This window comes from Bombyx mori, chromosome 16, assembly GCF_030269925.1.
Source record: "Bombyx mori chromosome 16, ASM3026992v2".
Lineage (NCBI taxonomy): Eukaryota > Metazoa > Arthropoda > Insecta > Lepidoptera > Bombycidae > Bombyx > Bombyx mori.
In genome coordinates, this window is record NC_085122.1 from 8,979,183 (window position 1) to 8,995,626 (window position 16,444).

At 38.9% G+C, this 16,444-nt stretch overlaps 4 protein-coding genes across 4 annotated transcripts; 1 reads left to right on the forward strand and 3 right to left on the reverse strand.

Moving 5' to 3' along the window:
• Positions 1-1,372: 1,372 nt before the first annotated feature.
• On the reverse strand, positions 1,373-2,833 carry LOC119629719 (uncharacterized). The gene is made up of 2 exons (XM_038016579.1): positions 2,251-2,833; positions 1,373-2,007 (listed from the first exon to the last, which is right to left on the reverse strand). The coding sequence occupies exons 1-2, from the start codon at positions 2,831-2,833 to the stop codon at positions 1,373-1,375; spliced, it is 1,218 nt and encodes a 405-aa protein (XP_037872507.1).
• A 1,192-nt stretch (positions 2,834-4,025) lies between these two features.
• LOC101745916 (phospholipase A2) lies at positions 4,026-5,336 on the reverse strand. The gene is given in 5 exon segments (XM_004928977.5): positions 4,026-4,331; positions 4,436-4,588; positions 4,717-4,876; positions 5,013-5,100; positions 5,102-5,336. Coding segments are annotated over 5 exon segments (579 nt in total). The 5' UTR covers positions 5,189-5,336; the 3' UTR covers positions 4,026-4,240.
• A 1,796-nt stretch (positions 5,337-7,132) lies between these two features.
• Positions 7,133-8,533, forward strand: LOC101745772 (phospholipase A2). The gene is made up of 4 exons (XM_004928976.5): positions 7,133-7,544; positions 7,678-7,837; positions 7,967-8,119; positions 8,224-8,533. The coding sequence occupies exons 1-4, from the start codon at positions 7,382-7,384 to the stop codon at positions 8,312-8,314; spliced, it is 567 nt and encodes a 188-aa protein (XP_004929033.3). The 5' UTR covers positions 7,133-7,381; the 3' UTR covers positions 8,315-8,533.
• A 1,605-nt stretch (positions 8,534-10,138) lies between these two features.
• LOC101741164 (phospholipase A2) lies at positions 10,139-16,261 on the reverse strand. The gene is made up of 4 exons (XM_004928778.5): positions 15,959-16,261; positions 13,338-13,497; positions 12,115-12,267; positions 10,139-10,898 (listed from the first exon to the last, which is right to left on the reverse strand). The coding sequence occupies exons 1-4, from the start codon at positions 16,143-16,145 to the stop codon at positions 10,814-10,816; spliced, it is 585 nt and encodes a 194-aa protein (XP_004928835.1). The 5' UTR covers positions 16,146-16,261; the 3' UTR covers positions 10,139-10,813.
• Between the last annotated feature and the right edge of the window lie 183 nt (positions 16,262-16,444).

Genomic DNA, 16,444 nt, shown 5'->3' on the forward strand with positions numbered 1-16,444 from the left:
ATTGGGCGTTTTTCTTTGAAACGAGGTGGGCGAGAGTGTGGATTCAGCTCGAACAGTTCAGGTGGGATACATCTGGCTGACCATTCTTAACCCAGGCCTCGTTTGTGTTCCGATTGGAGTGTGGTTGGTATGCCTGTAATGCCGGTGGGTTTCATGACTTCAATCTCGTCGATTTGAAGCTGGCTAGGTCCCTGTTGATAGGCAGGTTGGGTCGTCTAAGCACCTTTTCTATATCTGCGTATAGGTGGTGAGTGCGGCGAAGGTGGGGTGGGGAAATGCTGCTCAGTGCCGGAAGCCAATGCAGAGGGGTTGGTTTTAAGCACCCCGTGATTTTTTTTTTATTGCTTAGATGGGTGGACGAGCTCACAGCCCACCTGGTGTTAAGTGGTTACTGGAGCCCATAGACATCCACAACGTAAATGCGCCACTCACCTTGAGATATAAGTTCTAAGGTCTCAAGTATAGTCACAACGGCTGCCCCACCCTTCAAACCGAAACGTATAACTGCTTCACTGCAGAAATAGGCAGGGTGGTAGTACCCACCCGCGCGAACTCACAAGAGGTCCTACCACCAGTATTAGGCGCATGGTGTGGTTTAGTTGCGTATCGACTACAGTAGTGTGGGAGCTGTTTAACCATGCAGGGGCGCGCAGTCTTCTGCCGTCGTATATTACCAGGGCCGGATGTCCTCAGGCAGTTGGCTGAGGCTCCCCACGTTGTCCCAATATTTTTTTTTTCGTGTAGAGGGCCGAACCTCCTACGAGGTCCTCGCGCAAAAGGGGCGCGCGGGGTTTGTGAGACTCAACGATCTGCATGGTGTTGTGAGCAGACCGCGGGCCCAAGGATTTTAGGGCCCACCCACTAAACGACTCCCCTGCACTCTTACACCCGACGTCCGATCCCCTCCGAGGTCAGAACCCGGATGAGGTAGGGGGGTTACCGCGGTCAACACTACAACCAGACGGCGCGGCTCACCCCAAGGACGCCCAGCCGACAGAGCCTTCGAGGCGAATCGAAGGCTCTGAAACGTCGGCCGTCTCGGTACGGCAACCCGTCAGGCCGCCCAGACGGTGCCGCTGGTGTCCCGGAATACCCCGCTGGACCAGAAGCAGCCTGCCGGGTCGGGACGCGATACACCGTCGATCGGTCGCTCTATTTACTCCACGGCAGCGCGCTAGAGTGCTAGTAGCGCGCCGCGCAGCCTCACCCCTCAGGTTGCCCCTTGACCTTCACCGGGGGGAGGCCGCTACCTACAGGGGCCGGGACGTACGGGCGTATCCCAGCCCCCGGCTCGACGGCGACGGATCGGTGCGGAAAGGGAAGAGCTCTCCCTCTCTCGCTCCGCCGCCTCCTTCTGCGAGATGATGGACTCTCAAAGGTCGAGCATTGCCTTCCAGGACGCGTCGCTGCCGAGCATCCCCCACGTTGTCCCTGTCAGCTTTTTTAGCATATTGTTCCTGGTTCTCAATTTCGCTGCGACGTTGTTCAGATGGGCACTGTATGTGAGAGACCGGTCTAGGGTGACACCCAGATATTTGGGACAGGGGTTAAAGGGGAGAGTGGAGCCTCTAAAGGTGACGTTGGGTTTCTTGTTAGCCTGTCGGTTATTTAGGTGGAAATAGCAGACTTGCGTCCTGGAGGCATTCGGACACAAGCGCCATCGAATGAAGTAGTCATCAAGCGTGGTCATGTCGTTATAAAGGTGACTTTCTGTTGTCTCTATACTGCGACCTTGTGCGACTAGAGCTAGATCGTCAGCGTACGCAAATTTCCTGGAGAGCGTCTCTGGCAAATCGTGGGTGTACACGTTGAAGAGTGTTGGTGTGAGGACTGAGCCCTGCGGGAGGCCGTTGTTCAGGACCCTCGATAAGCTAGACTTATCTCCCAGATGGACACGGAATGGTCTGTTAGTAAGGGCGTCCTCAATAACTTTGTAGATCTTTATATAGGGGATCAGCTTGAGTAGTTTGTACAGCAGTCCCTGGCGCCACACTGTGTCGTAAGCAGCTGTTAGGTCCACGAATACAGTTGACGACTTGAGGTTTTCGTTAAAGCCCCTCTCCAAGAGTGTGATCAGTGCTAACACTTAATCGCAGCAGCTGCGTCCTGGACGGAATCCAGCTTGCTCTTGAGGAATATGTTTTTCTATAGTTGGTGCAATGCGGTTAAATATGATTCGCTCAAGTACTTTATACATTACGCTCAGAAGGGCAATGGGGCGATAGCTATCCGCACTGTCAGCTGGCTTACCAGGTTTGAGTATTGCCGTTATCTTCGCCCGTTTCATCGCAAGTGGGATTTTTCCAGAGTCAACGATATTCGTGAAGAATTTCGCGAGCCACTCACGGGTGTGGGGTCCACTGTGTTTTATGAGCTCTGGAAAGATTTTGTCTTTTCCACAAGCTTTGTTTCCCTTAATAGCTCTGATACTGGCAGTTATCTCGTCTGCTGTAACTGGACGGCTGAAATAGGGGCCTGGAGCAGTGTCTGTCTTAAGAGATTCAAGATCCTTACGCACCTCACGGGTGTGTTTTTTGTGGCTGGGTGCTTTAGACAATTTTACAATCCTATCCGCAATTTTGCTGGGGCATACTTTTGGTTCACTCTTCTGGATGGCAGTTCCAGAAGTGAAGCGTTTAAGTAGGTGCCAGGCTTTACGGCTTGAGAGTGCGAAGTTCATGTCTTGGACTGTGCTTTCCCATTTAGCTTGTCGTGCTTCATTGAGGGACTCAATGAGTTCGAGAGCAACATTCCGGTCGCTAGTGGTTACGAACTCTTGCCATAGAGCTTCAGTTTTGGTATATATTGCTTCCGGTATCCCCTTGGAATGCATTTTTAGCTGTGGAAAGTACTAGCTTTAGGAATCTTTCATAGTTTTCCCGAATATAATAATTTCATAATCCATCTAATGGAATCATCGAGTGTCTTCGTGTAGCGTTCCCAGTCAGCTTTAGTGATTCGACTTTAATGTCAAAAGTAAGGATAGTGTACCTAGTGTTATCGAGTAACACTTCCGGCCTCACATAATGTGTGAGCCATTATTTACGAACTAGTTCAAGTACATCCTAATGATTAGGCAACTCTCGGATCGTTTGGAGCCTCTGGGTCTGCGGAGGGACTTCGGTTCCCTCTGTATTTTGTACCGTATGTTCCATGGGGAGTGCTCTGAGGAATTGTTCGAGATGATACCAGCATCTCGTTTTTACCATCGCACCGCCCGCCACCGGAGTAGAGTTCATCCATACTACCTGGAGCCACTGCGGTCATCCACAGTGCGTTTCCAGAGATCTTTTTTGCCACGTACCATCCGGCTATGGAATGAGCTCCCCTCCACGGTGTTTCCCGAGCGCTATGTCATGTCCTTCTTCAAACGAGGCTTATGGAGAGTATTAAGCGGTAGGCAGCGGCTTGGCTCTGCCCCTGGCATTGCTGAAGTCCATGGGCGACGGTAACCACTCACCATCAGGTGGGCCGTATGCCCGTCTGCCTACAAAGGCAATAAAAAAAAAAAAAAAAAACTTAAAGAACTTTTTATTTTTTAATCAGTAATTTTATAATCAAGTAAATAGTTGATTCATATTTCTTACTTATATAATTTATGGGCGCCTAATAAACCATAAAAATAAACCTTTTATTTACCTTTATGTTATATAATTCTATATTATTAAATAATAATTGTACGTAAATAATCAACAGAATTTAAAGATAAACAGCCAGCCGGTTTCGTACTATCTATATCTATCTACAGTATTGATCTCTATGGGCGACGGTAACCACACACCATCAGGTGGGCCATATTCTCGTCTGCCTAAAAGGGCAATAAAAAATCCAATAAACATCCTAAGAATTCGCAAAACCAAAGGAATTTCTAAGTTATCCTTATTTTTGAGATTATAGTCGAGTCATTTCCATATTACGACTATGTGTACCGATTTAAGCACAAGCGCTGTTATAGAAATTAAATTGTATATTTAAATAAAATAAAATTAATTTAAATTATATTATTTTAAAATAAATAAAAAAAGTAATTTTCTTCCATTTATTTTGATGAATAATCACTTAAATTATAAATGTTCATTAAAGGTAATTGTGATTGATCCACATTTACAAGAAAACTTTAATGTCTTTTACGTACTGCTACAACTCTTGAATAAATTACAGACTATAGGAACAATGGTATCACATTAATGTTATAATACTATGGGCTGCATCCGGGAAGGTGTTCAGTGTGTCCAGGTCATCAGTTGGCGTAGTTCCTGACGTCGAACCACTGGTAGATCTGTTCGCTCCTCGTGTCGTAATCGTACTCCAAACATTTCTTTCTGAACAATCTGCAACAGTTAAGCAATAGTTTAGAGATGCGATCAGTATTATCTTAGGACGACCTTGAACACGGTATCCTGTCGATAGTACTTTAGTTAGATTCAGTACTGACCCTCCGTAAGTGTTGCAGCCTACGACAGGGTAGTCTTGTCTGTAGCACTTGGTGCCGAGCGCGTTGAAGTATATCTTGCCGATTCTGCGCGACGTCTTCGTGTTAGCTTTGTTCAGACACAGCCGGAATGCCTCGTCACATTTACAGTTCAACCTGGAAGAAAGATGATAGCTATATTATGATACTTCTATAAGAACTATTGCCTTATTGAAGAACAAATTTATTGAATTTATAGTACTATATTATGTTTATTTCGTTTTCTTCAAATGTCCGTGTAGTACCTGGTGTAGAAGGCGTCGTTGGTGAGGCCGTGCTTGGTCTCCCCGGCGAGTATGAGGTCAGTGCAGTGGTCGTGCTCCCGACAGCACATGTCAGTCTCGCGCGCTGAGCCCAGGTCCTCGTAGCTCTTCGCTATGTCCCCTTTACCGCACCACTTTGTACCTTTTGAAAGTAAAATACATTTTTTTCAATTTACTAATTCTTTTTAGCTAGAACAAAGTGTTGATTAGACGAACAGCTAGTTAGTTGTCGATGCGCAGAAATGAATTAATTAATCAACTAGTAAATAAACTCTTACCAGGAAAGATGAAGTCGAACTTCTTTCTTGCTATTGATTCACTTTGAATATCTAGTACGTCTTCATCGATATTAATAGCAGAGTCGTCCGTCCGCAAACCAGCTGCCGGTCACTCCGTTAATGTACAATGTGATCATTAAAATGAAACAACAAAAACAAGCGGCCATTTTGAACATTTCAACAACTTTTTTCTATCGAAATTAAGCACTATATAACTATTTCATAAATTGGTGCTGTTCGTATTGAAGTCTTTTTAATACTGAATGATTAATTATTTAATGTTTTTCTTTATATATTATATAGCTGTTTTTTCACAGTTTCCTGTAATGTGACGTGATGGCAGTAAATCGGGACAACGCGCGAAGGGAAACATTGATCTACATCGCTATTATTTACAACAATAATACGTCATTTACTTTTACAAAATCACAGACGTAAGAAGACTACGCGTTTTTAACTTTTGTTTATTGCATTCGTACGTAAATTAGGTTTCCCTTGGGGAACGTATGAAAATTAATTTGATTTAAATGAGAAATAAAGTACAAACATATAGCTTATGTGTTATATTTTTTATTTATTTGAATTACACTAGTACCATTCGTTGCCATATTCAGTCAACTATATTCTTAAGTAGTCTTTACGAGACCAGCCCGGCATAATTACCGGGAGTTAAATTACTTCGTGGTAAGGGGCTAGTTTACATTTAAACGGAGTCTTCAGTAGTGCTTGTGCGTAATGCCAGCGCGCAGTGAGGTCCACCACCTTTTTTTTAATTGCCCTTGTTGGCAAACGATCGTACGGCCGTGGTTACCGTCGCCCATGGGCTTCAGCAATGCCAGGGATAGAGCCAAGTTGCTGCCTATCTATGCGCTGCCTATACATCTGTCTACTTTAAAGCATCAGTCGATAACGGTGGTTTTACTTTATTATCATTGAAACTTCCACCTTTATATCAACGCGAAAGGCAGCATTAGCCTCATGATGGTTCCCAGGTAATGCACAACACTAAGTTGATCGTGAATTGATCTCACCTGCGCCAACTTGGTGTTTTTAAATTGCACTACACTATCTCTTCGGTGACTGTTTTAAAAGGCTTCTTAGGGAGTCACCGGTTAATAGGCAGCAGCGTAACTTGAACATTATACCACCATGATGCGATGGCAGACATTTACTTATTGTAGAGCATACCGTAATGTTCGGCTAGTGGACCTCTGTGGGCTGAAAAAGAGAGAGGGGTAGCGAGACACAGGTATATACCACCATCCTATTTCTTGAATCCTGGGTTATACTATAGAAAATAAAATAAACTGCCCCTTCTAACCAATTTTAAGTAGAAAAGGAAAAGGCTCTCAATTCGTTCGTCATATTATAGTAGATTAGTTTTTTTATTTTTGAAGTTTACTTCTTTAGGCGCGTTATGAAAAATTTATAAGAGTGAAATTTTACGATGCGCGCGCACCGTGACACAAAATTAACAGAAATGAAGTTGCCCACTAAATCGCTCATTAAGGTGAGGAAAAAATGCTACCAACAAAACAGAAATGGAACCTCTGTTAGTGGCGCATGTTGGCACGCACGCCGCCTCTTTTCACTGTGTATTTATATTTATAATATTTATCCACATTCTTTGAGTTTCTACATTTAAAAGACGTGTTTTGATTTTGTTTTCATTATACAAGTGCGAATTTTATATGTGCGTCTGAATTATAATCAGAAGTGATTTAAATTGAATATTTAAATCAATACTAATTAATATTAGAAAATATTTGTGAAAAAACTGTGCTCATCAACCTTCCTATGTGCTCCAATACAATTGAGGTTAACTATCTGTATGTATTATTTAGTAATATAAATGACAAAATTATTATTTAATATAATTCATACTAAATGTTATTAAATTATTAACGTTAAATATTTATTATTAATTATTTAATATTTAAAAAAAAAGGAAATAAATTTAATAAACATAAAGTATAACTTCTTAAGCGCGTACATAAGTACACGCACCCTTTTTTTATTTTGCTGACACCACAGATTTTATTATCTCATCGCCACGTGGGAATATATTTGTATTACGTATGTATTTGTATATATTGTATTACATATATATACGCGCTAAATGTGCTTACGTATTGTTGCTTCTTGGCTAGTCCCAGTTTATTGATGAACACAACGACGTCATGCTAAAGGAAACTTGAACAAAATAATGAACGATAAAACATTACATATAAAGTCATATTCAGTGACTTCCTTCATTCAGTAACACAAGAGTAATACTAGCCGATACAGGTTCATTTACTAATTTACGCTCTTCAAACAGTGTAATACTTTAACAGTACGAATACATAAAGCCGTTGGAGGTGTTCAAAATGGCCGCTTGTTTATATTGTTCCTTTCTAATGATCGTTTTATACATTAACGGAGTGACCGGCAGCTGGTTTGCGGACGACGCTGCTGTTAATATCGATGAAGACGTACTAGATATTCAAAGTGAAACAATAGCAAGGAAGAAGTTCGACTTCATATTTCCTGGTAAGAGTTTTTTTACTAGATGATTGTATTTAATTTCTGCGCATTGACTACAGACTAACTGTTCGTTTAATGAATACTTAGTTCCAGCGAAAAAGTATCAGTAAATTAAAAATATAGTCTTTATTATTTTCAGGTACAAAATGGTGCGGTAAGGGGGACATAGCGAAGAACTACGAGGACCTGGGCTCAGCGCGCGAGACTGACATGTGCTGTCGAGAGCACGACCACTGCACTGACCTCATACTCGCCGGGGAGACCAAGCACGGCCTCACCAACGACGCCTTCTACACCAGGTACTACACGGACATTTTAAGAAAAATAAATAAACATAATATTGTACTTTATATTCAATAAGATTTATTCTTAAATAAGGCAATAGTTCTTTAAGAAGTATCATAATATAGTTATCATCTTTCTTCCAGGTTGAACTGTAAATGTGACGAGGCATTCCGGCTGTGTCTGAACAAAGCTAACACGAAGACGTCGCGCAGAATCGGCAAGATATACTTCAACGCGCTCGGCACCAAGTGCTACAGACGAGACTACCCTGTCGTAGGCTGCAACACTTACGGAGGGTCAGTACTGAATCTAACTAAAGTACCATCGACAGGATACCGTGTTCAAGGTCGTCCTAAGATAATACTGATCGCATCTCTAAACTATGGCTTAACTGTTACAGATTGTTCAGAAAGAAATGTTTGGAGTACGATTACGACACGAGGAGCGAACAGATCTACCAGTGGTTCGACGTCAGGAACTACGCCAACTGATGACCTGGACACACTGAACACCTTCCCGGATGCAGCCCATAGTATTATAACGTTAATGTGATACCATTGTTCCTATAGTAGTAATTTATTTAAGAGTTTGTAGTATTACGTAAAATATGTGTTATAGATTATTATTTTTTAGTGTGGATTAATCACAATTACCTCTAATGTACGTTTATAACTCAAGTGATATCAAAATAAATAGAAATTAAATAAAAATTAATTGGTTTGATTTATTTAAATTCTGATAACAGCACTTTTGCTTGTCGTTGCACACATAATCAGCTATACTAATGTATAAATCTACAGTGATATTTACGGATGTTCCGTTATAACTACTGAACCATACATCCGATTTACTTGAAACTTGGTATCCATGTAGAAAATACATGTACTTAATGGATAGGCTAATATTTATATGAGTGTTGGGCTCCCTAATAATAATAACATTAATTGTAATGTTAATTTTAAATGCCCAGCGAAGCGGGAGTGTACGGCTAGTATTATAATAGAAATGCTACGACTTTAATGTCAAAAGTAAGGGTAGTGTAGAATTTTCTTTGGTTTTCGCGGATTGTTAGTAAGTTGGGTAATTGTTTAGTGCCGTATTCCAAAGTCAACGAATAATACCGTAGTGTTCGTATTAATTCGATATTCTTTTTGAATTCGTTTTAATTACAATTAATATAATTTACAGCTTTTACTGGTATGTGGTAATTTTTTCAACCAGCCCCAATATTAAGGTATAAAGTTATCAAATTTGGACGAGCGTTTGTAAGGAATGTAGGAATTTTTACCGGTGGTAGGACCTCTTGTGAGTCCGCGCGGGTAGGTCCCACCCCACCGCCTATTTCTGCCGTGAATCAGTAATGCGTTTCGGCTTGAAGAGTGGGGCAGCCGTTGTACTATACTGAGACCATTAAAACTTATATATCAAAGTGGGTGGCGGCAATTACGTTGTAGACGTTTATGGGTTCCGATAACCACTTAACACCAGGTGGGCTGTGAGCTCGTCCACCTATCTATGCAATAAAATTTGACTATTATTTTTCATACCTTAAAACTGATTTAAATGTTTGTCCGTAATGTATAGTGATATGAAACCTGAAATTTCCATTAACGATCAAAATTGTTGTGACTAATGATTTTAATGGGAAATAAGAAGGGATATAATTGAAGAAGCCCTCGTGAAATACGTAAAATCAGATACATAATAAATAAATAAGAAAGAAACAAGTAAAGAGGTTCATTTAGTCTTTCCGTACTTTCGTATCCAATTTGATTACTTAACGCCTACAATAAAAGTTATAGCAATTTTGAGGATCGTGAAGCTATTTTTGTAAACATCATAGAACTTAAACAACACAGAGCTTAAGCAGTCACTTGTGGAACCTTAAATGTGTGTAAATGCATAGATCAGTTTACTGGATTAAGCTTACGAAACTAACACCCGACTTCAATTTCAATTCGTTACTTCTTAGAGTCTGAGGGAGTCCATATAGAGTCCCTTCTTTATTTCGCCGTAAAGTCGTGTTTTATGTAATTAACACCACAGTTGAAACAATAGAATTTTTATTGTTGTAGCGGCATAAACAATTCTAAGTTATTATATTATATTAGTTATTAAACACATTATAAATTATTTTTACGTTTTAAATTTTCGGCGGTAAAAAGGTCCCGTGTCACAGACTATATTCTTTTTCCCACCTCTCGTGCGTTCCGGCTTACACATCATAAAAAGTTGCGTTCTTAAACGCCACAAGTCCAACGCAAAAAGCCCACGATAGAGCTGTGAGGTGATTGGGAATACTGATTAAAAAACTATTTCAAACAATAGATATATTTATTACAAATTTAATCCCAAAAAAGCACATAATTTAATACGTAGGACATTTAAAAAAAAAAACTTTAAAGTAATGTCGCCAAAATTTAATAACAAACTTGAAAATACAATTATAGCAGAAAATAGCACTGTACTATCGGAATATTGAGTTAAACATATCGTATTTCTTAATTAGAATAATCACATGGGTAATAAGTGGTTTAGTGGGGGCTGCGTACGTGACGTCACAGAGTGGGAGACCCGCTCCAAGATGCGGCAGTATTTTAGGATGATTTTGGGGAGGAAGTCTTTATCCAGCAGGGAAGGTCTTTGGGACGTTAATGAGGCCGTTTTGTTTCATTTTCACACTTCGATTGACTCGATGGTGCAATAGTTAACGCGTCTGACTTTTGTGCCGAGGGTCCTGGGTTCGATTCCCACATCAGGCAAACATTCGTGTGATGAACAGGTTTGTTTACTCTTTTTCTGACTTTTTATTATCTATGTATGTATATATTTAAATGTATATAAGTATGTATGTCAGTCTCTGGTATCCATAACAGGGTAGTCCTAATTTGAGGTCGGATGATCGTGCGTGTTTTGTTCCCAGTTAATTTATACATTATTTATTATTTCTTCTTCTATTACTTCTATTACTATTGATTCATCATCGGCTATCAATAGTTACTCACGTCGAACCATTGGTATATCTGATCCTCATTCATATCGACGTCGTATCGTAAACATTTCCTCTTGAACCAACTGTAACGTGAAATGAAAAATACATTTTCGGTTTAATAAAATTAAGTAGGTTTTCATTTTACAAAATTTCAATAGTATCGTATAATTTAGTTTTTGCGCCACCCGCGCATTTACGTTGTAGATGTCTATGGGCTCCAGTAACCACTTGACACCAGGTGGACTGTGAGCTCGTCCACCCATCTAAGCAATAAAAAAAAAAAACTTATTATTTTATGTTAACATTTGGAGATTTTGCTTGAAATCTCCTGTAATCTTGAGGCACAATTTTTGAAGTGTGCTTAATTTGATCGCTATATCGTCATACTAAGCATCACGTGCTAAAAATACACTCTTTCCAGAAGGCGTCAAAAGAAGTATAACTTCAGATAAATTATGGAGATTTTTAAGCTTTTTTTTCTCTACCAAATCACCGGTAGTAGTAGCTTCGCGTCTTAGGGCTTTTCCTGCTAAGTGAGCTCACAGGGCTCAAACTGAGAGAATTACTAACAAGAGCTAGCTAGATCAGTTATTCGCTACCACTGGATCGGTATAGCTACCCACTGAAAAGATCCGGCGAGAAAATTGAGAGAGAGAGAGAGAAAGTATTCTTTATTGTACACCAAAAAAGAAATAAACAGTGCGATACATTAAATACAAAAAAGTACAATTGGCGGTCTTATCGCTAAGAGCGATCTCTTCCAGACAACCATCAGGTGGACAAGAATCATTTGGAAACGAACTACGCGCGGTTTACCAATCCAGTGACATACATATACATATATGTACACATACACACATGCATACATATATCCGTAAATATACATACAATTAATACATAATATATTATAATATAATAATAATTATTTAAAAAAAATGCTTCTTTACACATAAATAAGAAACATGATGGGTTAAATTTTTAAATACCATATATGAGTCGTCTATTATCAAAGGTGGCAATCTGTGCATTTGGACAAAAAAATGTTATTGATATGGCAATACAGATTGATTTGAATATCAATCGTCTCCTTCAAGGAATACGGTTCAAAAAACCTGCATTAAATAAAGGTTAATACTTAACCTTTTATTTATCTAAGATGTCGTTCAGAAGAGTTTTGTGACTGCCAATGGAATACAAAGTCAATAATTCGTTTTTCTTATTTACCAATAATTGTCCAAAAGTCACATTGCCGGCTTTGATAATAGTCGACTCATATGTGACATTACTTTTTAGACTTACCCTCCGCGCATTGTGCATTTCACAATCGGATAATCCTTCCTGTAGCATTTTGTCCCCAGTGCATTGAAATAAATAACTCCGATGCGTTTGGCTGTGGTGCTGTTCGCATCGTGGAGACATTTTCGAAACCCTTCATCGCATTCGCAACTTAACCTGCGGATTAAAATGTTTATTTAAGACGAAAGGTTTACAGAAACAGAACGCAATTAAATTAATTTTAAGGAGTGCGAAATCCTTACATGTATCTGCAGCCTATTAAGTTGTTAGATTTCGAAGAAAAAACTCTTTGCATTAAAGAAAATATCCTTAATATAGAGTTAATTATGTATTATTAATAAAAATTTAAATAGTTTCCTAAAAACAAATTATGTTTTTTTTTCTTAATTTTTTTTTATTTTTTTTTTTTGCTGAGATGTGTGGACGAGCTCACAGCCCACCTGGTGTTAAGTGGTTACTGGAGCCCATAGACATCTACAACGTAAATGCGCCACACACCTTGAGATATAGTTCTAAGGTCTCAGTATAGTCACAACAGCTGCCCCACCCTTCAAACCGAAACGTATTACTGCTTCACGGCAGAAATAGGCGGGGCGGTGGTACCTACCCGTACGGACTCACAAGAGGTCCTACCACCAGTAATTATAGATATGAAAGCATTTTCTGTGTGAAATCTCTGAGATCGGGCAACAAAACAATAATAATATGAAACAATAAGATAAAATTAGAAGAGATTTTAAATAAATTAATCAATCAATTTTGATCCGATCAATTTTTGTGAATTATTTCTTTTAATTTGTGTTGCTAAACAAATTTTATTGATTGTAATTATTTTAAACTTATACATTTAAAAAGAATCACTAAGTATGATGTCGCATGTGGCTAGTCGTTATGCATTAATTATTTTTGGTCTTCAATAGCGTAATATTTTAATTACTAGCTGACCCGGCAGACTTCGTAGTGCCTCAATCGATAAATAAAATACCTAAATTTTTTTATAAAATAAACTTAAAACAAACAAAAGGAATCCGTCCGACGGGGGACACATCAAATCGGTCCAGCCGTTCTCGAGTTTTAGCGAGACTAACGAACAGCGATTCATTTTTATATATATAGAAGATAGAAGAAGAAGATAGTTGTGTTCAGACGTGTTTTGTGAAATTTCTGAACTAATTTTACAATCTACGAATATCTAGGGTGGCCATTGAAATCTAAACTCAACTTGCCTGGTGTAGAAAGCTGAATTGGTCAGGTTATTCTTGGTTTCCCCCGCCAGTATGAGGTCAGGACAGTTGTCGTGATCCCGGCAGCACATGTCTGTCTCCCGTTCGGATCCTAGGTCTTCGTAGTCGTCTGCCACGTTACCAGCCCCGCACCATTTCGTACCTGGAATCAATAGGTATTTCGATAAAAAATGTAAAATACGCGAGTTACTATTGTTGATCGAAGTACGCGATGAATGAATATGGCAGTGTAAAAAAAACGGAATACATTTTTTTTTTTTTTATATTTAACTTAATGCACAGAAGTACAATGGCGGACTTAATGCTTGAGGCATTCTCTACCAGTCAACCAAGGGTGGTGTAGAGAATCCTGTGGTAGGTGCATAACTTAATGTGAAAATAACCAAACTACTTTATACAATATACAAACACATACACGGTATATTATATATATATAATCACATAAACAACGTAGACAATATTATATCATGATAATAATATAAAAGAAAAATTTTGACGAATAAAATATAAATAAAAAATCTTAGATGGGTGGACGAGCTCACAGCCCATCTGGTTTAAGTGGTTAGTGGAGCCCATAGACATCTATGACGTAAATGCGCCACCCACCTTGAGATATAAGTTCTAAGATCTCAGTATACATAGTTACAACGGCTGCCCCACCCTTCAAATCGAAACGCATTACAGGTTCACGGCTGAAATAGGCAGGGTGGTGGTACCTACCCGTGCGGACTCAGAAGAGGTGCTACCACCAGTAAAATTACGCAAATTTTGGATTTTTAGATTTGAGTTCTGATTTGATTTTAATATTTTCAGATTTGATTTTTATTATACGATGTTATTCCTTCACCGTGGAAGTCAATCGTGAACATTTGTTATGTACGTATTTCATTAGAAAAATTGGTACCCGCCTGCGGGATTCGAACACCGTTGTATCGCTTGATACGAATGCACCGGACGTCTTATCCTTTAGGCCACGACGACTTCAAATAAAATGATCTTGTGTTTTTGCTGGTAAGGCCCGTTGTTAGCCTGAACCACCGATTCTGTCTATTTCTGCGGAGCAGTAAAGGGTATAGCTGCTGTACAATCCGATTGAATCTGCGACCTCATGTCGCATAAGTAATGGCATTTACTGTGCTAAGTAAGAGCAGTGCTTCGCAGAATTCTACCACCGGATTAGAATCGCGACCGAGTGAGAAGACCCAGCGAGAAACTCAGTGAATAGTTGTCGTTGATATTTGACTACGATCTACAAAAATTAAAATAGAAACCAAGACAAAAAGTTTTTTTCTACCTGTGCGTCCATTCACGCTACGGGTAACGTTGATTAATAAAATTGCAAAATTTTACATTTGGACATAGTTCAAAATGTTGTTGGTGTATTTATTTCACCTAACGTTCGCGAAATGTTCGAAATCCGAAGAAATATTTATCACATTAAAGAAATATATTTATCTAATAAACTAAACATAACACGGTTTGACAAGCAGAGGAGAAAATGGTACATAACTGATTTTTCGTTGCCTATTTTGAGTACTACCAAAGTTGTATTTAATTAAGATTTTTTTTTTAACATAGTTATTTAATACGATTGATGGCAAACGAATACCTTTAACAAATATGTTTATTTTATATATTACAAGCGACCCCCCTCGCTTCGCTTCGGAAACATTAAATTTTATTATTTATAGCCGAGTCCCGCGATTTTACCCGCGGTTATTGTCGTACCGCGGGTGAAGCCGAAAAATCACGCCAATCCGTTGTTTCGTTTCGACGTGAAATAAGATAAAAAAAAACACACTTTTACATTTTTAATATTAGAATGAATTTTGAAGAAGAACATAAGAACCATAAGAATATGGTAGGCAGCGGCTTGGCTCTGCCCCTGGCATTGCTGACGTCCATGAGCGACGGTGACCACTTACCATCAGGTGGGCCGTATGCTCGTCTGTCTACAAAGGCAATAAAAAAAAAACCACTTAAGTATACTAGAGGTCGCGCAGTAGTCGAAATTCGACTATAATTAATTGGAACTGTAAGTTTGTACACTATTATGATTGTATTTTATACTTCTATAATCACAAATTTCACCAAGACTGCACTATAAAAAATATTAACAAAGGCAAACAATATTTAATTTAATCTCAATTTGACAACAGACGCCAAGAACAAAAGTTTGACAATAAATAAATAGTGTGAATGCGTGTGTGCGTCAAATACATGGTAGCGTGTGTAATGTTTTCTTTATTGATTTAATGTATCTTTTATGCATTATTTAAAAAAAAAATAGCATTGTGCACTAATTCTCTATATTCTCTAAAGTGTGGAAAATTTCATACTCCTCCGTCCGCGCAATTTTCGTAAAAATGGATACAAAGTTTTTGCTTCACGTATTAATATATAGATATTCTCCGGAACAACAGAACTCACTTAACGTTTAAAATTTATGATTCAAACAAGTTTTACTATGACATCTCGTGTCAAATATTTCCATTTGTTTTTCCCGCCGTTTTGAATTTTTTTCGGTTACTCTATGAGTTTGAATCAGGAATAAGTTTCGTTTTAAAGTGTAAATTTTGTATGAAAAACTTTTTTTTTCTTACCAGGAAAAATGAGGCTGAATCTCCTCTGTGGCAGGTCAGAATTGCTTATTCCCTGCAAGTCCTCTTCCGGTATACCGTATTCAAGGTCTAAATAGTCACCATCTACGTCTGTCATCACCCAACATCTACAGGTAGCCATTAAAATTACAAAGTAAAGGAAAGTACATAAACTACAGACTTTATACATTTTAGTTAAAATTTAATTACTTTATTACTGTTACTACTTGAACTGGTGTGTGTACCTACTCGTACACGTGTATGACAACTTAATACTGAGTAAGTCACCAGGATTCTCTTTATATAAAGAAACGGTTTATGTATTTACGTTTTGAGACGCTGTGGTTATGTTGGCACAAGAGAGAGCGGGAGCGTTTGCGGTTTCTAAAGTTTCAGGTATTATTTAACTTAAATCAGAAGAAATACATATCTATAGATATCAACCATGCACAGTTATGGTTAAATTCTCAAAGAGGGCGAAAGCGTTTA